General features: G+C 48.3%; 1 protein-coding gene across 17 annotated transcripts in view; it reads right to left on the reverse strand.

Annotated features, from left to right (window-relative positions):
• Positions 1–2,923: 2,923 nt before the first annotated feature.
• NCAM1 (neural cell adhesion molecule 1) overlaps positions 2,924–24,248 on the reverse strand; it is a 315,308-nt gene continuing 293,983 nt past the window's right edge. For 9 of the 17 annotated variants that reach the window (XM_017883169.1, XM_017883168.1, XM_017883162.1 and 6 more), the window contains 5 exons: positions 21,083–21,260; positions 10,973–11,180; positions 9,463–9,579; positions 7,574–8,389; positions 2,924–6,062 (listed from right to left, as the gene is read on the reverse strand). In XM_017883169.1, the coding sequence (XP_017738658.1) occupies positions 5,942–6,062; positions 7,574–8,389; positions 9,463–9,579; positions 10,973–11,180; positions 21,083–21,260 (1,440 nt within the window). In that variant the 3' untranslated portion in view covers positions 2,924–5,941. Of the gene's footprint in view, positions 6,063–7,573; positions 8,390–9,462; positions 9,580–10,972; positions 11,181–16,192; positions 18,549–21,082; positions 21,261–24,248 lie in introns of those variants that run through there. The other 8 variants (XM_017883174.1, XM_017883172.1, XM_017883175.1 and 5 more) reach the window with 2 other exon arrangements.

Below are 24,248 nucleotides of genomic sequence, written 5' to 3' on the forward strand. Positions count from 1 at the left end.
TGCAGTCTAGCTCATAGATACTTCTGAGTCATCTCCTATCTCTTTACTCTCTGCTCCACCCCATCTTTTGCTTTCTGTTCCAGCCACACTGGCCTCTTGCTCTTCCTCGAAGACACTAGCTAAGTCCCTACCTCAGGACCTTTGCACGTGCTGTTCTCTCTGCCTGAAATATCTTCCTTCAGATATTTGCACAGTTCAGTTCCTTACTTCTTTCAGGTCACTGCTCAAATGTCACCTTTTCAGAGAGTACTACACTGACTGCCCTTCATATTTTATACTCCATATTTTATATGGAGTATAAAATAATACTCCATAACCCCTTTATCTAGATGCACTGTTCTCCTCTGCACTTACCATTCCCTGAGTTAGCCATGATAGGCTAAATAATGGTAAGGTTACAAATCCCAAATTTAAGTGGTTTATAATATAAAGGGTTTTCCAGTGATATGCTGGAGCCAGCTTGTACTGGCTCCAGAGAGCCAATTGCTAACTTTTCAGGAAATTTGTGAGCCAGTTGTTACACAAACATATATAACTTATAAAAAGTTAAATTATATAAAGTTATAATTAAGTAAATTATATTAAAACCAAAGGCAATAAATACTCAAAATGCATCGCTTCTTAATTATATTACTACTTATTTTACTATTATTATTGATATATTAAAATTTTATTATTACTACATACTACTATTACCTATGCATTTGACGTTATTTCTCTTGTATCTGCATGGTGGAAATACAGTATTATATAATGACATGCTACTATGCATTTCTACCTAACTCCTCGTCTGGTGATGCCATATTGAAATCAGTCATACTGAGAGTATTTACACAGTGCTGAAGTCAGTAAATGCTACAAATCAAGGTTTGATTTATTTTTTTTTAGTGCTTGTCTAGACTTATGAAAGTAATGGGGAAATATTTTATGATTCAGATTAAACTCACAAGTGTGCCATGTCTGCAGCTGTTACACTGTGAACGAACGGCACAAAAAATTGAGGCAGTATTTCTCTAGTATTCAAAAACTTATCCCCGATTGAACAAAGAAGTCACTTACATCATAGATGGATGAGTGAAGTTCTAACGTATGTCTTTATTGTTTCATCTTATTTGTTAACATAAATGAATGCATCAGCCAACGTGCAGGTTGGAACTACAGTCCTTTGTGAATGGGAACCACAAACTGATTATGGATACAAGACTTCAGCAAAAAATGAACCAAAGCATTCTGCGGGTATCAGTTGGACAGATGCAATTTCAATGTAGAATACTGTATATTTTATTATTTGTCAATGGCATCCTTTATAAGTTAAACACATACATGTGTGCACACACACACGTTGCCCTTCTCCCTTGGAGAGTTGGCCATTAAACATTTACCAACAACCACTGGCTCATCCCTCTCACACACTCCATGTCCATCACGGAGCACCGGTTCACATCCTTCACTCTGGGCCCAGGTGATGGCACTTCCATCGCCTGAAGCATTGCTGATTGCTCTAGGGGGTGTGGGGGAAATGGGCATGACAAAGGCTCTGCCTGGAGGTGGCACAAGCTACTTCTGTTCATATTCCATTTACTGAAGCAAGTCATCTGGCCATGCCTACCTTTAAGTGAGTGGAATCCCACTGTGTGTCTGGAATGAAGAAAGGGAGAACCACCACAGCACATTGGATGTTTACATGTCTACTGTCTGCCCCACTCCCAGGCTTGAATGTAACCTATATGAGAAAGAGTTTTCTTGCTCACTGCCACATCCCAGTATCCCAAACACCTTGGAGATGCTCTATGAATACTGAATGAATCTGAGAGGAAACTAGCCCGAAGGGGAAAGGCTCTGGAAGCAAGCCCCCATGGACCAACGGAGAGTAGCATCATTTCATGTTTTCTCCAAATCTTGTAAACAATGTGTTTTAGTCTTAGCCTGTCACATGCAGCTGAAATCTGGGGCAAAGAAAATCACATAGATGCATATGACTCTGTGTCATTATTACAGGCAAGCAAGGCAAAATTGAAGGATGCAAAATTGAAGGATGCAAAATTGAAGGATGTATCACTCTCAGATTCATGTAACTGCAAGGCTGGCCCCAAGAGTGAGCACCTCCTTACATTTTGTGCTCTTGGATTCCCCCTTGCTTTACCTTAGCCTTGGTTCTATAGCAGGTCTCGTCCAGGAACTCCCAATTCCACAGCCTAATGGACAATTCCAACTCTAGCAGCTGCTTCTTTCAGACACAGCCAGGAGCATATACAAGAGAATGCTTAGCTGAGGCAATGTTTTATTCACTCTTTGTCTAGCTTAGAGACATAATAAACTCCAGGGGCTGAATGATGGCTCTAAACGCTGAGAGACAGGCCAAAGCAGTAAGAGGGAGGCATTACTTATATTAGAATAAGTCCCATGCCATTACCTTATTGCTGAAATCTTGAAGTTCAGGTGTTGACTGTTACTACGATTAGGTCTGATGGCATCGCACACCTGGGATGCCAACAGCACCAAATCTCACCGATCGAGTTCCCACTGTGTGCCAAGAAAGCAGACACTAGGCCTTCATGTACATGGTTTCATTCATCAACCAGCACCCTAACTCTCTTTTCTTGGTATTTCCTGTGTGTCAGAAAAGGAAACTGAATCTTTGGGAGATTCTTTCAAGGTCAAACAGGGAGCAGCAGAACCAGGGTTTGAAGGAAACCTTTCTGAATCTGATGTCTGCCCCTTCTAAATTAGGGCTCTCATCTATCAACCTGCGAGAAAAAATAAAGAAAGCATCATTCAGGCAACACATGAACTCAAGACACTGAGACTTCACTAACCTTCCTCGCACACAAGGTCCTAAAGGAACTACCACACGCATGTCCACATCTGATGCACAGAACAGACTCTCACCGCATCGAAATAAACCCCAGTATGATCATAATAACTTTTTTCTTTCAATTTTTATTGAACACAAGTATTCTGACAGAATGCAAAGTCAAAATTCTCAGTTAGTACTCAGTATTTACACCAGTGAGAATGGAAACAAAGGTGGTATCGATGTTTCACTTGGTAAAAAGTTTTATAACAAGAGAGAAGGCCCCCGAAGTACAGAATGCTGGGTAGGGATGTTAATGGAGGTCTGAAAACCGCCATCCAGACAGACGCCTCGAGTGAAAACCTGGGACTCGGAAGGCTCCATAGAAAAGTGTGAAAATAGAGTTCCACCTCCAAAGCTGCACTATGTACACCACAGCCCTGCAGGGTCCAGTGGCCCTGCTCATCACACTTGAGCGCTCCTCCAGCAGAAGTTGGCCATGCCGGTCTTCATGTGAATACATATGTATGGCACATACACACATAGACACATAGACATTGGAAACTGGTGGAATTGATCCCTCCTTCAAAAATTAAAAAAAAAAAGAAAATTATAAGCTTTGATCTCTTAACATAAAAGATAAAACATCTTGGAATAAAATGACTGCCTCTTTGATTTTAGAGAAAGCATTGCTTATTTACTTTTTTTTTTAAAAAAAGGAAAACTCTTGCATGCTAAGACAAACCTACATGTAATGGGAGAGAACAGACCAAAATGTGGGCAGAGTCTTAGGTCCTAGCTAATGGCAGAGCCAGGGTTCTAGGGGGTCAGCTGCCCTGGGCCAGGTGATCTGAGAGCTGACCTGTTTCTTCCTAACCATCAGAACCAAAATCAGTTGACCTAACCATAACCACTTTGACAGTCTTGACAAGGAACGGCATGGGCTTGGCCTGGTGTGGCAAAGCCATCAACACTACAAGATGAGGAACTGAGTCCGCTGAAGAGCCTGGTGACTGGAAGAGCCTGCCCCTCACTGCTGGGCCCTCCCGGTCTCAGACACCCAGGCTTTCATATTCTACTGTGTGTTCCATAATCTCTCTTCATGTTCCTCTGTCCTGAGGGCCTGTGCATTTGAACCAGAGATCTGTGCTGGTCCTAGAATCAAAGGGGCCAGGGCTGTGTGTTCTGGGATCCTCCATTTCCATCCCCAGGAGCTGAGAAAATGCAACGTAACCCCACATTGAGCAAATGACAAGACCATGATTCTTCACAGTTTGAAAGTATAATCTAGCATCGCCACTGATCGGACTGCAGAAGTGTCAGAACACTGGGGAGACTGGCCCACAGAATCGACCCAGAGGCAGCCTTGCCACCCTAACCTCTTGCTGCTTTGTACCTTAGGAGAGGAGCGCATGCGGAGTACTGATTTCTGTTTACTTAGCGTCATCTTCATCATCATTATCATTTGTATTTCATTTTCTTTGTTTAAAGGCTTCGATTCCTTTTAAGAGTGATTTTTGTTTCCTGAATATTTTTTTCTGAACTATCTGCTATACCTTCCACAACCAAACTATGTTGAAGTTTTATTTCAATACTATGACAAAAACACGTTTCACACTAAAATATTCACGCATCCACAGTGCACAAGCTTGCAGTTCTAAAGTAGAATGAGGAAAAAAAAAAAAAAAAAGCAAAATTTCTATACAAAGGGCTGGCTTTTCCCTTCTCCCCGCCCTCCCATCCCCTTAAAGTTTCTGTATTTTTTCCCCACTTGGTTTCCAATCCAGGAAAGTTGTGTTATGACTCCAGACAGTAGGTTGTTTCTTTTTTCTTTTGTTTCTATAAATGCTGCCTAAGTGAACAGAAGGCCGATGTTACTTTACTTCAACAGATTTCCAAAAAAAGACACTAATTCCCTGAAGCACACATGCTCTTCCGCTCAAATCTAGATTCTGGGCTCAAAAGGAAATGGCATGTATATATTTTATTTGGCTTTCTACACAAAGGGGATGTGTGGGGTAATAATGTGTGTTCACCAAGACCAGCCCCAACTATACAATCTTCTCTGCTTCATTCAACAAAGCCTAAGGAGTCCTTCAAAAGAAGGGTGAGAACGCCTGGGAGCAGATCCCTTTTCACAGATGCAGGCAGGTGGCGGCTAATCAGAAAGTGGTCTAACCCCCAAAGAAACACAAAATAACCAAAATTAAAAAAGCAAAACCTTTCCAGAATGAGATGGATTTTCACCTGAGTGGGACCCAGGCAAAAACTGCAGATCAGAAAAGAGGGGAAGAGCAGCTGTAAACAATCATGTTTTGTAAAGTCGTCCTGTGCTAAAGCAAGCGTGGGATGATCCTACCTACCTCTAGGTGGTATTTGTTACCTTAAAAAATAAAAGGCAGCTATTTCACATGGACATTTAAACACAACCAAAGTCGAACATTTGTCACCTTGTAAACACTGGAAAACAAAGTTGGCAGAAAGAAAAGAAAAGAATGTAAAAGAAAGAAAAATAAGTCTGAATACTGCAAATTGAGATCTACCCCCAGAAGCTGCAATTTGGCATTCTTCCTACAAAATAAGAGTCTACGTGGGAATTGAATTCAGCTAGAAAGGGTGACACACTTTGCATACTGAACAAATACAAAGTGAACAGAAATTATAACTTATTTATGAGGTTTTACAGAGTTCAAACTTGACTGAAAGTATAAAAATAAACTGTGGACTTTGTTCATTCGATTAGTCTTAGTGCCTGAAAGTTATTTCTCTGAAACTGGTCTGTGCCAATCGGGTAACACCAAGTGTGGTCTTCCTGAACCTAGATTTTGTTTCTGAGCTTCCTAGATTCTTAATTTGGGGTCCTTTTGTCTGATTTTTAAATGGTTTCAGGGAACGGAGTGTCCTAGTTTGGCTGTGGGTTTAACCTTTTTGTCTCATTTTCTTACAAGTGAGTGCTAACAAAGGGACCCTTTCTATAAGATTCCCATGTTTTATCTGTTTAGTTTTTTTTTTAAAGGCAAAAGACACTAGAGAAATGAGATGTGTGTGTGTGTGCGTGTGTGTGTGTGTGTCTGTGGTGTTGGAAATGCTCTGGTGAAGCTGCTGTGTCACTTTTTATTTTGATCTTTGCTCGGTTCTCGTCACCCATCATGCTTTGCTCTCGTTCTCCTTTGTCTGTGTGGCGTCATTGGGGACCGTCTTGACTTCGGCTGGCGCTGGCTTCGTTTCTGTCTCCTGGCACTCTGGCTTTGCTTCTACAGGGCCCTTCCTGCAAAGAATCAGGAAAACAGCACCACTGAGACCACGGGCTGCAGACATCTCGCCCCTGTATCCAGGCCCTGGGGACAGCGGGGAGGAGGGAGTTCTCCAGTGTCAGCACCCGGCTCCAACCGCTGCCCATCAGAATCACCTGGGAGCACTAAAATCACCCATGCCTGGGCCGTGTTCCCGGAAATCCTGATTTAATTGGTCTGGACACGGTGACTTTTAAAAGCACCCAAGTGACTCTAATGTGCAGCCATAGTTGAGAAGCACTGAGTCAGAAGAACGAGTCCTTTCCTCTTCCAGCCCTAAGGTGAGGCCAGAGGCTGCGTTTTTACCTGGGGTGGTGGAAGGGGGCAGCAGAGGCAGCTCCTCCTCACCCTGACCAGCTGCAGTGGCAACAGCTCAGCTGGATGTAAATGCAGCCTGCTGGGCTGGGTTGGGCTTCCAGCACTGATTTCAGGGGCCCCTTTGCAACCCACTCTTGCCTGTCCCTTCCCCACCCCACTCAGTGCTATTGCAGGATGATGCCTTTAGGGCCTGCCCGGGTAGGGTGAGAAAACACTGATGGAGGCAGCTTTTCATGGCAGCCTGGTGGGGGGCTAGAGTGGACCTGGTGGCTATGCGGGAGTTGAGGGCAGCTGAGTGGGCAGGGCTATCAGAGTCCTTTTCCCTCCTGATGCTGAGATCCAGGGCTCCTGGCGAGAGCCCCTTGCAGCCCATGGTGGCAGCATGTCAGCTTATCTGGGGAGCAGCCACAGGAGCCTCTATAAAAATCTAGGTCTGACTCTGCCTCCATCAGTTCCAGCAAAGGGAATAGGGTCTGAGGATGCATGGGGACAGGTACAGACCCCAGCCTCAGCTGGTGCCACTGAATTTTGGCAAGACACTTACAAACCTGAAAGGTTAAGGACTTTCTCCTGAACTTAGAGACTCAGCAGCCATTTGCTGCTGGGGAGCCCCGAGTCTTCCCAGCCACTCTAAGACCAGGAGAAGCAAGAGTGGGCTGAGGGCCGGGATTGGGAGGGGAGGGTGGGCATCCGAGCCAGAGTGCGAGGGGGCCTCTGGACTGCAACCTCCCCTGCCACGGGCCTGGGGCCTACCTCTTTTCTTCCTGCACATCAGTGTCTTTCTGGTGGGGACTCAGCCTGGCACTGAATAACACACCGACTGGGGGCCCCAGGGTGGCTGATAAGGGCACCTTGGCCTTCTTAGCCTGCTTCCCAAGCTATTCTCATCAGTGGCCTGACTGCAAGGGCTCCCCCAGGGAAAACAGAAGCCGCTGCTAGGATGATAAGGATAAAACATAATTAACATGGCCTAATTAGCCAGCAGGCGGCTGCTCCTGGGGCCCAGCTGCCTGTCCTGCTCTCTCTGCCTTATCCCAGCCCCTTGGTTGACGGTCGCCTCAGAGAAGCCCTGGATGAGGCTGAAGACACATCTAACAAGGAGGACACAGCACAAATGCACACCACCACAGGACACAACCCGATGACAGCAGACAAAGAGAGGCCGTACTCGGTCTTTGCTGGCGCAGGCGAAACAGAGCTGTCTGCAGTGGAAGGAGCAAGCTCAGGGGCTTGTCCACTGGCCCCAGCGGCGGGAGCAGGAGAGCCCAGGGCTGCAAAAACATCCTTTGCAAGGTCAATATCTGGGGTCTTGAAGTTCCCTTCGTCCATTTTAAAGTCCTCGCCCTGGGAAGGGTTTGTGGTGCTGACGGAGGCAGCCTCGCTCTTCGGGCTAGCAAGGGCTGTGGCTGCCTCGGCCGGGCTCTTCGCGGCTCCGGGCTGGGTGGGCTCCGGGTCCGGGCCTTTGGTGCTGGGAGCCTCCTGCTTGGCCTGAGGGGCTTCTGTGGCAGGGGCAGCCGCTGCTGCTAGAGGACTGGCTGCCCCAGTCGGGGTGGGAACTGGTGCAGGGGTGGGCTTGCTGGCCGGAGGAGCCTTAGAGGCCTCCCCAACACTAGCAGGGGCGCTTGGGCTGAGGACAGCCCCTTGGTTAGCCAGGACACTAGAAGACAAATTGCTAGCGGCAGGGGTTGAGGTCGGGGTGTCGCTCAGGTCAACAAGGGGGGCGACCTTGGGGGCTGAAGCTGGGGCTGGGGAGGAGGCAGAGGCGCTGGGCCCCTTGGAAGGGGTGGCCTGGCCAGCCGGTACAGAGTTTGAGTCAAGCATGGCCGTGGCTGGCGGGGCAATACTGGAGGTCAGGGTGGTGGTCTCACTGGTGGGGCTGTTCTGAGCAGTGGCAAAGGTTTCGGTGATAGTGTCAGAGTTAGTGGTGACGGTGGTGACAGAAGGCAGCATGTCCTCGACAGTGGCCGTAGTGTCGGCAGGCAGCCTGTGGAAGGACAGGAAGTAGAAGAGAATAGACAATGAAGCTGAGACGTGACAGAGAAGCGAGGAGGAGGGCTGAAGCCCAGGACAGGGACCATGGGGTGGGGGCATGCAGTTAGGCACAGGCATGGACACAGGCCCACACAGAGAGAAGGATGCTGAGAGGAAGCACACGCCCAGGCGGGCAGAAGAGGACATAGGAGACGACAGAGAACGTGGCGGTCTCAAAAGGGACCCGCTAGCTCTTCCCTGCTGGTGTCCCTCCAGCTCTCTGCACAGAGCTCCCTTTCCCTGAAGTCCTTGCAGACCTGCCTAGGGCTTCCTGATCCCTGCCCTGGATCTCGACTCAAGGAGGGGCAGGCTTCTGTTCAGCATCCACCTGCCCTAGGCTTCCCAGGTCCCGGAGGAACTGGGCCCAGCTGCCCTGCAGGGCTCCCCAGGGCACTGATGGGAAAAGTCACGAGTAAGGCAGATCATGAGTACTCAGAATGGCTACTGGGAGCTGTGGGTTCTTACAGCCACAGATTTTGTGGTTCCTTGAAACTCCATTCCCTTTAAGCCCATAGGATCCTTGACCGTTAGGCAGGCATTACAACCACAACTGGTCAGGGGCTCTGTGGGTCCCCGAGGCTTCTGAACAGAGGAGGGGCCAGGAACTTTACCAGGTCCCTGGCTTCCCTTATCCTTTCAGGAGGAAAACACAAAACCCTAGAATTTCAAGAAATCCTAAGCAGACTCTGCTAAGCCTCTCATTGAGATTTTGCCACCTTAAGTCATTTCCAGAATATGTGTACAACTTGAGAACAGGGGCTAGGGATCCAGGGATCCCCGCTTATACAGGAGCCTTCTAAGGGTACCCACAGCCACCGAAATAGAACCAAAAATGCCTTCTCTCTGAGGACAGAGTGAGGTCAGGCATTTCTTAGCCAAGCAGGTCTTGTGGCCAAGGGTTTGGAATCCTGGCCACAACTGTTTGGCCGGGAGCTGTGGGTAGGGGCACGGGAGGTGGGGGTAGGGTGGGGAGATGGGTGTGGGGGTCTCTATGGAGCAGGTGCCAGCCCCTCCCGGCCCACGTACTCGGGCTCCGTCAGTGGCGTGGTCTCGTTGGGCTCTGTGTGTTTTCCTCCGTCATGGTTTGGGGTCCGCTCCTCCTCCGTTCGGACCTCCACGATGGGCTCCTTGGACTCGTCCTTCCTGTGGAGACAGCACTGCTGGTTAGACCCTAGGGCAGCTGCAGGGAGAGGCTCCCCTGGAAGAGCAGCTATGACTCAATCCAAGGCTGGCACGATGGCCATTGAGAGCCAACAGATTCAAATGTATGAGTCTCAGCCCAACTCTTGCTAGCTGTGTGACCTTGAGCTTTGGATTTAATCACCCTGCCTCAGTTCCTTCATCTGTAAAATGAGGCAAAAACAGTGTTACCTTGCCTAGTTATTATGAGAATTCAATGAGAGGATGCATGGGAAGTGCTAAACACAGTGCCTGACACAGGTCATTGCTCAAATACATACATCTATCTCTGCACACAGGTATACATACATTTCTTTTTCTTTCTTTTCTTTTCTTTTCTTTTTTTTTTTTTTTTTTTTGAGACAGAGTCTCGCTATGTCGCCCAGGCTGGAGTGCAGTGGCATGATCTTGGTTCATTGTAACCTCTGCCTCCTGGGTTCAAGCGATTCTCCAGCCACAGCCTCCCTAATAGCTGGGATTACAGGAGCATGCCACCACGCCCGGCTAATTTTTGTATTTTTAGTAGACGCAGGGCTTCGCCATGTTAGCCAGGCTGTTCTCAGACTCCTGACCTCAAATGATCCATCCATCTTGGCCTCCCAAAGTGCTGGGATTACAGACGTGAGTCATCCCTACACATACATTTCTAAGTGTGCACACATACATGTATATGCATATACAGTGCCTGGCATGTGGTGGTGCTAAACAACTTATTTCCTTGCTCGGTCCCTTTCTGGCTCTCTCCAGCTCTGCTCCACCCAGTGACAGTCTTCGAAGGCTCCCGCTAACTGGCTTAGGATCTGTTTCTCCAAGATGCTGTTGGAGGGACAGTATCTGGATCATCAGCTCCATAAGGACAGGAATTTCTTTTTGTTTTGTTCCCTGCTATACCTATGTGCCTGGGAACAGTGCCTTGCCTGCAGCAGCTGCTTGCTAAATATTTGTTGAGTGACGGATGAATGAATGAATGAATAAACGATGTGTGAAAGCAAGGCGAGTGTGTCCCTCTAATGCTGCCCCACCCCAGGGCAGCTCCTCTCCAGGTTTAGTTCCGACAATTTCCCTCATTTTGACATATACAGGGATTTTCACACTCTGGGGAGATTCTAATACAAGAGATCTGGGATTGGGCTCAAGAGTCTACATTTCAAACATTACAAACAGGTAACCCCCAAAGACCACGATTTGAGAAAGTTTTCTCTAACGTTTTTCCCCCCTCAGGGTTCCAAATGGAGAACATGCAATGTAAGGAAAGCTCACGACAGGCACCAGCTGATGGCTCGGGGTGGTGCAGCTGCTGGGTCCCTGGGCTGGAGCAGAGCCCAAACCTCAGCAGGGTGGACAGGTCTGTACTCACGAGAAGGCAGCCTTGCCCTCCTCCATGTCCTTGCCCTTGGCCCCGGGCCCGGCTTTTCCACACAGGTTGACCGCAATGCACATGAACAGGCCACATTTGTTCAGGAAGTAGCAGGTGATGTCCACGACCACCAGGAGCAGGACGAAGATGACGATGAGGATGCCCACGATGGCCCCGGTGCTCAGGCCTGAGGTGGGGCTGCCGTTGGCTTGAGTGGGAGAGAGATGGCTGATGGTTAACAGACTGAGATGTGAGACCTCCGGACCCTGCCAGCAAAAGCCCCTGGGGGTGGGGAGGGCCCAGAGGACAGAGTCATGGCATTCATGCCCAGAGTGACACCTTCCTGGGGCCTTTCTATGTCCCAGAGTTGAGAAAACAGGATCTCTCTATACCTTCCAGAGGGAGGGATGACAATGTCACCTCACAGATTGGGGGATGAGGGTGAGCCTGTTCAGCTGTCCTCCCGTGAGTCCTGGGAGCAGACTGAGTCCCGCCTGTCTGAGAACACTGGATAATGAGGCAGTTGGAGGGCACTTCTGTATTTCACCTGGACCAGGGCAAGAGGCTCTGCAGCACAGGCAGGCAGTGACCAATAATTTCAGGCAGGGCTGTGGCTCCTGGAGTACTCAGGGACAGGGGCCCAAAATGGGGTAGTGGAGGGTTTCTGGGGCTTTCTTGGGGCTTATTGGGCTGTCCATCACAATAGCATCCCCATTATACTTCTCCACTTCCTCTTTCCTTCTTTAGCAATGACCCCAAAGGAGCCCTGCATTAGAGCACACTGGGTTCATGGTTTACCCTCCTCACTGCACCCAAGAAAGACGAGTGAAGCCCGGGTGACTCCAGAGACATGGAGGCCTCCCCAGGCCCACTGGGCAAGGTGAAAGGTCTGGGAATACTCACCATCTAGGAGCTCAGGCCTGCTTGGACCAGACTTCAGGAAAACCTGAAGTGAGTGCAGACTCATTCAGAGGTGCACACACGCACATACAGGCACACTCACATCCAGGATAAATGCCCACGCAGACAGGCATGCACTGTCACATTCTAGCACTTGGCACCCTGGTTCTGGCTGGACACACTCTGAAAGACTCAGCATGTGTCTTACTTCCCTGGTGCCCATCAATCCCCCCAGGGTCTTCGGCTATTGATGGTTTCACAGAGAGACCTGGACTCAGCTCTCTGGGGCCTGTGGGAGATCAACCCATGGTTATGATTGACACTAGTTGCCTGGGATGGACCAATTGACCTCTTGGTGGTTCCCATCAGTGTCTGGGAGACAGTAGTCATGATGCAGGAAGCAAGGACCCATGTGGAGCTCTGCCATTAAGTCAATGTAGGAACAATGACCCTAGACTGAAATATGGGCACTTCTAATTCATCTTTCCTCCAGAACGACCTGCTTCCATAACTGGCAGCCCTGCCCCACCAGTAGACTTTGTCTGAAGCTTCCTGTGCTCTCAGGGCCAACTGAAGCCACCCAGGACTGCAGACTGAAGATGGGAACTACAGCCAACACTACCTGGGGCTCACCCCACCAGCCACCCCACTCCCAACCTAGCTCACTAGGCTTTGCCAAGCACCAGGCCAGGCCCAGCAGCCTGCGAGCCATGTATCATGCTGGATAGGTAGTGGAGGAAACATGTAACCAAGTAACCAGCACCAGAGCTGGGCCACACATTCTTCATGTTTCATGCTGCCTGTGTTTGCGGGAGGGTGGTGGTAGTGATGGCTCTTTGTGTCCCAGGGGTCTCTGTCCAGGCACTGTAGTCCTTCTCTGGTGGCTGTCCCCCTCCATTGATCCATATTTCAAACTTCAGTTTGGGGAATGGGCCATCAGCCTAGAATGCCAGAGAGGATCCCTCGCAAACGACTCCTGAGACCCTTGGGTGCAGCTTGCACACGTTTTCAGTCCCTTTGGGACCTTGGCTTGCCTCCTAGCCCTTCCTCCTCAGGCTCTCTGGTTGGTCCCTGCTGACCTCGCACTGAAGATCCTAGTGCATTCCCCCAGGAAGGCTTTTGAGATGGCGAATAACTCTGCTTGGAGAACCCAGCTCTGGCCAACTGTCTCAGGGCTTTGGCAGCAGGAAGCTGGCCACTGGCCTCAGCTGTCAGCTAGAATGGGTCATTTTCTTAGTAGCCATGAATGCAGAGGTATTTCTGTTTAGTCTCATAAGAACAAAACCATCCATTTCCCCAGAGTCCTCACACATTCCACCCAAAAAGCAAAGGAGACACAGGCCTTCTTGGTCTTCAGGATCTCAAAGCTGTTTCCCCGAACAGGGAAGAAACTTTAGCCTTGGGTTTTCTCTCCATTCCATGACACAGGGCTCCAGGCCACTGCAGCCTCCGGACATCAGTACCCGATAGGTGTGAAGTGCCTATTCCCTAAAGAAAGAGCTGGAAGTATTTTTTTTGATGACAGTGGGGAATGTGTCTGGATTTTTGGACTCAATGGCACTAATTATATCTTCTGAGGTTTATGTGTAAATATGATTTTGTGAAACTAATCATATCTCTAAAGAGGAAAAATAAACCCCTGCAAAGCTGCTCTATGTGCTTGAGAGGACAGCAGCTGAGACAACTGCTCTGTGCTCGTCAGACCCAGCTGGAGGGCGGCACTGGCACTGTGCACATCCAGGGGAGGGCCAGGCAGGGAAAAGGCTTCTGAACTGTGGCATAAACAAGTAGGGCAGCAGCCTCCCCTTTCATTTGAATATAAAATTCAAAGTCTTTCTCCAGGCCTAAAAGGCCCTCCATGTGCTGCGGACTCTGCCCACCCCTCTGTTGGGCCTCATGGCATGAACCAGCAGCCTCCCTTCTGCCTGCTGAACACACCCAGCTCGTCCCGCTTTAGGGCCTTGATGATTCTGTGCATGGAACTCTCCCTCCGGGGTGGCTCTCTGTTGTCCTGCAGGCCTCAGTCCTGGTGTCACCTTCTCAGAGAAGCCTTATCTGATCTCTTATCTAGTGTGGCACCTCCAGCCAATATCCACCATGCTGCTAGCCTGTTTTATTCTCTTCTTACTACTATCTGCCACTTTCTGTTCATTTACATGCTTATGATCTAGCCATCCCCCCTAGGACATCCCAGCAGGTACCCTGCCTGTCTCTCTTGTATCTCCCCAGCATCTAGGACAATCCTGATTTACAGAAAATGTCCAAAGAATATTTGTTGCACAAATGCATGAGTGTTTAGTCTGGAGATGAGAACGCTGTTTCCCAATATTTAAAGGTGTTATAACGAGAAGGAAGAAGTAATCTTACTGTATATGGCACCAACGTGTGGAAATTACGGTGGTGGCAGATTTTAGCTCCATCTGAGAAAGGACTAATAAACAGGGCTAATCCAACATAGTGTGGGCTACTCTGAGAGGTGAGTTCCTTGATGCTGAAGGCATTCGAGCAGAGGCCAGAACACCCCTTGGCAGGGATGCTGTAAGGCTGTGGATGAGGCTCCTGCACTGGGCAGGAGCGTGGGTGGAGAGTGTCTCTTCAACCACAAGAGCCTGTCATTCTAAGTCATACATTCTACACTGTCTGGCACATGGCACCGGTTCCCTAATGCCAGTATCCTCCAGAGTGTGGACTGAGAAAGACTTTTTCCTAGAAGACTAAAAAGCTCGGTAGGTCCCATCTTTCATCATTGATACTTGTGATTTTATTTTGCATGAAAATACCTTTAAACTCAAGTTATCTCCACCTGTAGCAGAATTCCTGGGGCATTTGTTAAAAATTCAGCATCTGGGGCTCCCCAGCTCTATGGGATCTGAATCACTGGGCGTGAGGCTCAGGAATCAGGAGATGAACAAGCAGCCCAGGTGATTCTCATGAGGACCACACTCCTAGGTCTTCCCTCCCCTGAATCACAAAGAGGAACAGGTGCACAAATCATAGGATTTGCCACCTCAGGGTGCACTGTGCTGTCTCACCCAGTGACCCTGAAAATAAACTTGACCTAATGTATTGAGTGGCTCAAGAGTATCCCCCAAAGGAAAAGGGACCACACTGTTCACCACCACTGAGTCTAAACTCCTCAAGCACGTGAGATGCTCCTTAAGCTAGGAAGAGAATGTTTGTGGCTTTTACAAAAAAGAGGCTATGAAGAAGGCACAGGCTGTGAAATGGGCAGCAGGGTATTCAAGGCAAAAGCCAACACCCATTCCCTATCAGTGGGTATCACAGAATTGTTTAGTCCAAGATAACTAGAAGAACAAAGGCCATCTCCTGCCTCTTGTGTCATATTTCACAAAAGGAAAAATACAAACCTCCAGGGGTCTGTCTTTGCTATGGTCTTCCCTCGGCCCTCCCTTGACTAACTCACTCGTGCACCTTGGATGCAAAGAAGGCTTCTGGGGAAGAGTTTCCCCATAACCTCGAGGTCAGAGCTGCCCAGGACAGGGAGATGATGAAACTGGAGCTGTCCATCTTCTGTGATTCCTGGCTTGGGAGGGGTTGGCACTAAAGAAGAAACTGGCTTGCTCCAAGAATGAGACCCACAGATGCCTACTTTTGTATGCCTCAATATAGGAAAATGGGTCTCACATTTTACGAATGTCCAGATGGGCCTGAGTCCTTGTGCCATGAGACCCTGGTGCAGTAGAAGTGCCCTCTTCACCCCCAAGACTCCCAGAAGATGGTCAGACTCTTGGAACTGCTGAGCTGGGGTTCTGGTTCACTCATAAGCCCCTTACATGTCTGCTTGCTCCTTTGAATCAGCTAAACAGATGGCTGGTCTCAGGGGCTTGCAGGATGTGTCTGAGTTAAGTGTGATTATCAATAGAATACAATTTGCAAAGAGAATCTTCTCTCAGATTCCCTCTCCACAAGCTCACTCCGTGCAGCCTCTGTTAGGGAGAGTATAAAGGCTGCTGTGTCATCACGTGGCCTTGCCACAGAGTTGTGCATCTGGTGGCTGAGAGTGTGGCCCCATCCTCACCCATAATGACCACCTTCTCTGTTCTGCAAAGGCATTTTCCCCTCCCACTGCCTGCTGGGGACTCCAAGACAGCAATGCCTCTTAACAGCTCTTAGGATCCCTGGGAAAAAGAGATTGCTCCCCATTAGGAAGAAAAAGTATTTCCTTTGGTCAGAACTCCATTCACCAGGCTACTATTTCTCTAGGTAATCGTTTATCCAGGTGCATGTGAGGTGGAGGGAAAGGGTCTTTGATGCTTTGTCAGACACAACTATTGAATAAAATCAAGCCACGCTGGTGAGTTCACATGAACTGTTATTTCCTTTAATAATGCAAAGGTGTAAACTTCATAAAGGCCTCACTGATTATCTACACAACAATGTTAGCATTCTTGTTAGTAGAAAAACATGATTCAAACCTGCTGTATAAATCGTCCAAAAATGAGCAGAGGAGCCCCATGGTGTGTGCAGCATGGGCAGCACAACTACAGGGCACAGGGGAGTGGGGTGCAGCTGAGCAAGGTGGGGTGCGCTCACTCCTGCAGGGTCTCTGAGGGCTGCTGTCTTCAGGACTCCTGGCAGGGCTGGGGGCTGCAGCCATCACCGGGAACTCAGTGTCCGGTGGAAGTGGGTGTGCGCTAATGCTGCCTCCTGAGAGGCACACTGGTACAAGCCATGGGTCTGTCTAAATGGGACCCTTGAGGACCCTGACATTGTTTCAGCTGAGACCTGCCTGACCCTGGGATGCATTGAGGGGACAGGGCCACGTCAGTCCTCTCCACACTTAGGACGAGATCTCCCAAGGGTCCCTTCAGAAAGATGGACACTGCCCTTCTCCTGTGGGTGGTCCTGGGATCAGGGGGAGGCAGACTCCCAAGCTGGGCCCTACTAGGGTGAAGCCATGTGACTTCTGCCCAAGGCGATCCTAAGAGCCAGTAGCTCTCCTGCACTGACCTGTGATCCTTATGCTCTGCCCTGTGCCCAAGAACCATGCCTGCCTCCACTGCCCTGGTGTGAAGCGCCATCTGGGACTCCAGCGGGGGAGAGTTTTGTGGCTGGGGTGAGAGGCACTACCCTGCCTGAGCTACTGCACAGCATGGAGCCTCTGATGTCTGCACGTGAGCCTCTAAACTGAGCGCTAGGGATTAATGGTGAGCGCCAACATAGGTGGCTTTGCCCCTCAGACCACTGCATGGGGTCATTTGGAATCCCAAAGGGAAAGGCTAGTCTTTGAACATTAAAAATAATAGCAACAGAAAAAAAATACATAAAGAAACCAAAAAGAACAAAAATCAAGCTTCCGTGGAGATGCTCAAAGATGAGATATGTAGAATGATATGTGACCACAATGGGGGGAGGGAGGGAGTTTTTATTCGGTAGAAGGTCCATCCCCAAGCACACACACTGATATTACCAAGCAGGATTCAGCCCTGAGTCTCCACGAGGGACCTTAACAAAACACACCCACTTTCTCTCCCGGGTGAACTCCCAAGCAGCAGGGAGGAGCAGCTGGATTTTCAGGAGAGTTTAGAAAATGTCACTGAACCAACCCACCAATACACAGGCTGGGGCATTCAGGAAGTACTGACAGGTTGGCTCGGCCCCAATTTATTAACCCTCCTGGGCTGGGCAGTCTGGGAGTGGCCTGTCCCTCCCCTTCTTCTCTACTGAACACACACAGGCCAGGTAGGGAACTAATGCCTGGTTCACAGTGGATGCTTCCAACCTGTCCTGTAGACTGATGCTCAAAGCCATTCTGTGGGTCATTGCTGAACCACAGCCCCACTCTGTGCTGATCTGTGACATGCTGCCAGGCAGCAGGGGAGTCACCCCGATTGGGAGGCAAAGACCTTTCGAAGCTGACACTTGTTGGCACATCACGGCTTGGCCCCATTCACAGAGACAGTGTGAGGTGCTGGCCGTAATACGAGGACTGAAAGCACATCCCAGAACGTTCATCAGCCCCAGAAAATATCCAACAAATTCAACTTTTTTCCAGTGCATAGGCAATAGGGGTGACTTAAGTTGCCCATCATGTCAGCAAAATGCTCATGTGAGTCAGTGCGGTCTGGCTGTCTTAACATGGGCACCTAAATGCTTAATTGCAAGCAAAGCCAATTACTTATTGAAGGGAGGACAAGGAGCACAGAGTTAGAATGAGGGGAATGCGTGGTGATTTTAACAATCTAACACAAGCTTTAGAAGGTACTTAGAATTCTTCCTCTGCTACATCATATTTAGGTTTGAACACAAAATGCAACAAGTAGCAGATATGCAGAAACTTCTCTGTAAACCTAGCATGATGGTTTTTTAAAAATAGCATTTAAAGAAAGAGCTCTCAAATTCTTTTACTGCCATTAAAAAGGGGGCAAACTCCTTATGAAGCAGCACAAAAGTATCTGTGAGTGGTAACATGTCTGGAGGTAAAGCTTTTTTCCAATCGCAAAACCTTCTCTTCCACACAGAATGGTCGCTCAGCAGCTGTGGCCATGGTGGTCCTGCCAGGTTCTTCCAAAGGGGCACTGATCTTTTCATAGGAACTGGGCTTTTAAGCAAATTTAATTTTTGTGTTCAAGTTCCTAACAGAGCAAAAGAAGAGTCACTGCAGAGAAAAGCAATGAGACAAAGGTGTAGGATGCAGAACTGCCTCCCAAGGTTGCTGCAGGTGTCAGGCAATGGGTCCCCAGAAAGAATGTGGTTGTTTAAAAACAAATGTGGCAGTGGGGATGTCCCAGTGACGTCCAAGGTGACAAGTGTGACGACAGACACAGGAAGGGGAGGGGGAGAGAAGGAAAGGGAAGGTAGAGACAGAAACAGAGAAAAAAAATAGATAAAAAGAAAAAAAATTAGGTCAACGCTAGAAAACACAGAATCACAGGTTAATTCAACTTAGTAAATTAAATTGACAAAGGTTAGAGAGGGTTCAGTGCGGTATCAATACCATAAGGCCAGTTCAGAAGCTCAGCAATGCCAGAAGCAGCACAGCAGGGTTAATTTGGGGGTTAGGGATCAGCGAGCAAATGAAATTAAAGTGAGAGAACAGAAGCCTCCACAGTAAAATACAAGAGTTTGATTAGGAGAGTGTTACCTTTCACTAAGGTGAAGCCTCTTAGATACAGCCAGCGAGTGTATCGTCTTCTAGTGTCTAGCGTGTTTTACCCATGGTGGTGGAGATGCATTCAATCGCTGCACTATGAGTCAGCACACTGTGCATAGGGATTGGGGATCGCCTTGTCAGAGATGAAGCAGGCTTTTCTTCCTATGCCACAAGTCCCCCACACCAGTGCTGTTAAAGGAAGTCTCGTTCTGCTCCCCTCTTCACCTTCTACCCTGTTTTCTGACCACAGAATGCAACCACAGATGTCCAACTTGTAATTCAGAGAGCTTTTATTCTGGGATCCCAATTCAATGGCCAGGAAAGTCTAACCAAGAACACAGCCACCACCTTCTCAGACCTGTGCAGGAGAGCCACAGAGCCATCACTGGTGAGGCGAGCAATCCCCCAGCCCTCTCTGGCTTCAGTGGGCACCTGGGCGATTCACAAGAAGGACTCTGACGTCTCCAGCAGGCACAACTCTGGAGGACAAGGTCTACCCGGAATTTCGGTCTCTGACACAAAAACCACAGAAGCCAGTACCACTAGGAGTACCCAGCATGTGAACACAGCAGGTCCAAACAGCTTACCCAGTGAGTCTCACCCCAGGAAGCAATTGCCATGAGGAATCTGTCTTGCTGCAAAGGGCTTACTCAAACCTCACCTGATCTCACCTCCTAAGTGTCCCATGAAGGCCGGACAGATCTGGACATTCACCCCGGACTGTCGTTTGCAAGGGAACGGACCAAAGAATGGAGAGAAAGAAGGGGCAGAGGAAAAGCAAGTAGAACCTCCATTTGAACATCCTATTAAGGTATAATGAGGACATTTCCTGCAGCCTCACCCACGTGCCTTGCCTTCTGCACCGACCATCTGACCAGCAACTGTGGAGAAACACCCACCCCAGCAAACACTGGGGAGCCTTCCTGACAATGCAGGGGGCACCAATTGATGCTTCTGATCTACAGTGTAAAACTCACCTGCCAACTCACTGGAGGTCCAGCACACGTCTCCCAGACACACACATCCATGTACAACCAACCACTGGGAACCACACACTGATCTTGTTTTGTTGCTGCTGTCCTAGCCCACTTTTGCACATACATCCCTGAATCACAGGCAGCCCACAGCCCTCTGGCCTGTCTCCCCCTGGGAGGAGCAATCATGACCACAGAGCCAAGAGCTGGGCAAGCACTGAAGACAGGGCAGGCGTGAGGGGGGCCGCCCAAGGCCATCTTCCCACCACACTTGAACATGGCAGAGTATATGGGGCCCCCAAAAGGCTGCAGCTGTATGTTCTATGCCCACCTCTCCTGCCTGTGGTTGGCCTTTGGCTGGTCTGGAAAAGCAGAGTGATCAGTTGAAGAGCTCCTTCTTCTCTGAGGGATTTGGCCAATAAGGAGACTGGCCATCAGTGGCAAGGTTAGGTCTTGGATCCCTGGAGACAGATCTGCATCTCCTAGGAGAATTGCTGCCATCACAGTCTCTAGCAGACTGAATTGCTTTCACTGATGGTGCCTTCCAGCATCTATTTTCTCCACTTGTTCTATTACAAGTGGTTCAATTTAATGTATGTTTCCATTGAGAGGCCTTTGGTAGATAGGGTTTGTAACTAACTGGGCATCATCTCTTCCTTCTCTTGGGGTCATCACAGAGAAGAGATTTGGACCATGGCTGTGCTGATAAAGCAAGCATCAGATAGAAAGTGCTTAGAAACAGTTATGTGGTCCAAGTATGATGTGGCAGATGGCAGATAAGGTCTCAAAAAAGGATGCTTACTCAACCAACTTCCAAGGCTAGGCTGGAGCTGGAGCACTTCCCATCTGAGGGGTCCAATGGACTGATTGACATCAGTCCTTCAAGGCCAAATGGGATAGGACCTTTTCTCCAGGATGCTTGGCCAAGCCTTCCTGGGGGTCCAGTACATCTCACCCCACTGCACAGATAGGTACAAGGCAAAACTAAGCTTTGCATGGGCAACCAATCATGAGGATGGCTGTAAGCAAGCAAGTTGTCAGGGTTCTTCAGGCGCATTAGGAGGTGCAGCACTTGTGCATTAATTCAAAGCGGGAAACAAACAGAAAGCAGGGCAGCCATACCTGGGATGGCTGTGGGCTGCGCCGAGGTCCTGAACACAAAATGAGCTGCCTTGGATTTTCCTTGCTGGTTCTCAGCCACCACGTAGACCTCATACTCAGCATTCCAGTCCAGGGACTTCAGCATGACGTGGTCACTGCCAGACGGGAGCCTGATCTCTGGTTTCCACTCGGAGGAGAGCTTCGGGGAGAAACCGGCAAGGATACAACAGACCAAAAAAGCTTTAGATAGAAGTACTGGTAAGACCAGATAATAGGCAGAACTTACGGGACTCAATAACTTTTGGTGCGAAATCATGGAAATAAGAAGCAATGATGGGGGTTGGGGGCGGTGGCTCATGCCCATAATCCCAGTCACCTTGGGAGGCCAAGGCAGGTGGATCACTTGAGGTCAGGAGTTCGAGACCAGCCTGGCCACCATAGTGAAATCCCATTTCTACCAAAAATACAAAAATTAGCTGGGCGTGGTGCCACACACCTGTAGTCCTAGCTACTCTGGAGGCTGAGGCAAGAGAATGGCTTGAACCCAGGAGGTGGAGGTTGCAGTGAGCCAAGATCATGCCACTGCACTCCAGCCTGGCTGACAGAGCAAGACTCTGTCTCAAAAAAAAAAAAAAAAAAAAAAAAAAAAAAAAAAAAAAAAGAAGAAGAAGAAGAAGGAAAAAAAGCAGAGATGGGACATGGTATTTATTCTTTACCAGCCTGAAAAATTGCACAGGTCAGGAGATCAAACTTGCATGCTGGCAAACACAAGCAGCGGCAGATGCCAGTGTGGCACTGAGCCAACCCTGTCAAGGTCCCATCACCTTCAGGGCATGCAGAGACTCAAGCACCATCCCTGTCTCCCAGGCTACACTCTGGTGCTGGGGACATATGCATAAAGATGTCTTAGAAGAGTAATAAAACAAGTATGTTTCTTGTCATATTTCAGGATGCTGCTTAAGTTAAGGTGTGTGACTCACCTTCCTGATGTGTGAATACTGTGTAGATTCCAGTTTCGTTAAAATAAAACTATTTTGTTGAGCCCTTACTAAGTGCTAGGCACTACAAGAAGCTTTACACACATTTTCTCGTTGTATTCCTACAACATGCCTGTGGCGTTTTGTCAGGCTCTTACTAAACCCGATGATGGGGAAGTGAGAGAGAAGTAAGGTGACTAACGTAAAATCACACCTGCAGTCAAGGTTGGAGCTAAGTTCGTTTGGGCCCAAAACTATGATCTTTCCTTTTTTTTTCTTAATTGTGTTCTTGAAAATAACAGTTTTAATTGATACAAAATAGCTATACATATTTTCAGGGTACATGTGATAACTTAATACATTCACTTAATTTGTAAAGATCAAGCCAGTGTAATTGAAATATCCATCACCTTAAATATTTGTCTTTCTTCAGGCTAGAAACATTTGAATTATTTTCTTCTAGCTAGTTGGAAATATACAATAGGTAATTGTGAACTACTGTCACACTACTGATCGATCAAACACTTGGCCGTATTTCTTCTATCAAACTGTATTTGTTCCCATCAATCAATCTCTCTTTATCTTCTCCTCCTCTCGTGATCTTTCCTTTCTTCAGTAGGGAGCTCAACAAACGTCTGTTGGACTGAATAAGGTTTTTCTGTTCCATGCAGTGTGGCCTGGTCTCTACAACTGCAGCAAATAGATGGCGGTACCTCGGGACTAAGTTCTGCTGTCAAGTCCAACAGTGGGCTGCTCAAAGGGTCCACAGAGAACGATAATTAGGTAACCACCTCCCTCACCAAACAGTTGTGGAAGAAGATGTGGAAGGCCTGAGAACTCTTCAGACGGTTTCACAATTGCACAGCCCACCTTTTTGCAATCTTTGGTCTTTTCACAAGGCAGATGCCCTGGGGTATCTGCTGGGCACACAAGAAGGCTTGATAGATGTTTATTGCATGACAGGCTGCTCCTTGGAAGGGCAGAACACAATAGAACTGTCACCTGGACAGTGGTCCTGTAGCTGTTGTAGGCCCATGGCTAAGGCTGGATGAGGAGTTATCTTACAGCAAAGCAGTCCTCCCAGGCAAAAGGGTTTGCACTAGCCAAAGAGATGCCTTTAGGAATGTGACAGTGCTCATGCCGTATGGGCAAATGCTAGTAGTGCTGGAAGGGGAATTCTAGTTTCCTTAGAGTCTAACCAGAAAGTCTGGCTATGCTGTAAGCTAGGATGTATATATATCACTATGTGGCTCCATTTTCATTTAAAACAAAGCAGTTCAGGTATCCTTCCTCTTCATTTCTCTGTCTTCCTTGGCAAACATCATTATACAAGAGACAACCAGAATCTAGAGAAAATGTATGTTATATTATACTTATCCATAATATAAAATGATAATATTTAGCAAACATGAATGAGGTTTTGAAGTGAGAGAGAGGGTGGTTAAGGTTGTTGAAATCTAACACATTTCAGTGTTGTGCCCAGTTGTGTCTTTCTAATGCAGAGCTGCCTGCTGCAGCCACAGTGGTTCCTCAGACATCCGACGTGATCTCATACGGGAGATGGCTCCAGCCTGAGCCTGCCTCTTAGCGGTAACCATAGTGACCATTTATAAAGGTTTCCAGGTGTCAGGCACATTTCAGGCTCTTTGTATATATTATAATGCATCTTTATAACAACTCAATAAGCTATTTTATCCCCATTTGACAGATGGAGAAATTGAAGTTCTGAAAGATTAGGTGACCTATTCTTCCAGAATAAGTAGTAAACCTAGAACTGGATGCCATGTCTGTCTGGCTCTAAAACCTGTGTTCTGTCCACGGGGCCACATCAGGAAAACCATTGGAAAGGCATCCCAGCCTACCACACCTCCGCTTCCAGGGGTATATTGGGGACCACCTGCCCAATCCTTGCACCCTACTCAGCTGTGAGGAAGCCAAGAGGACCTCTCATTCACTGGCATCTCTGTACTGGGCCTTAGGGCAGTGACAGGCCTTTCCTACTATTTCAGCTCACACTTGCTTACAAATTAAGTGGGCACAAGGCCTCCCCAGCTGAGAAGTGTGCCTGCAGGGCTCTGTGCTAAACCGACTCTCCAGAAGGCTAGCCAGTTAAAGACCTATCACTTCCATGGAGGACTGATCACAAGGCAGAGAGGAAGTAACTCAGCTTCCCAGAAAATGTCTTCCTTGGGGCTATGTGAAGAAAGGAG

Source organism: Rhinopithecus bieti, unplaced genomic scaffold, assembly GCF_001698545.2.
Source record: "Rhinopithecus bieti isolate Rb0 unplaced genomic scaffold, ASM169854v2 scaffold_11964, whole genome shotgun sequence".
NCBI classification, from domain to species: Eukaryota; Metazoa; Chordata; class Mammalia; order Primates; family Cercopithecidae; genus Rhinopithecus; species Rhinopithecus bieti.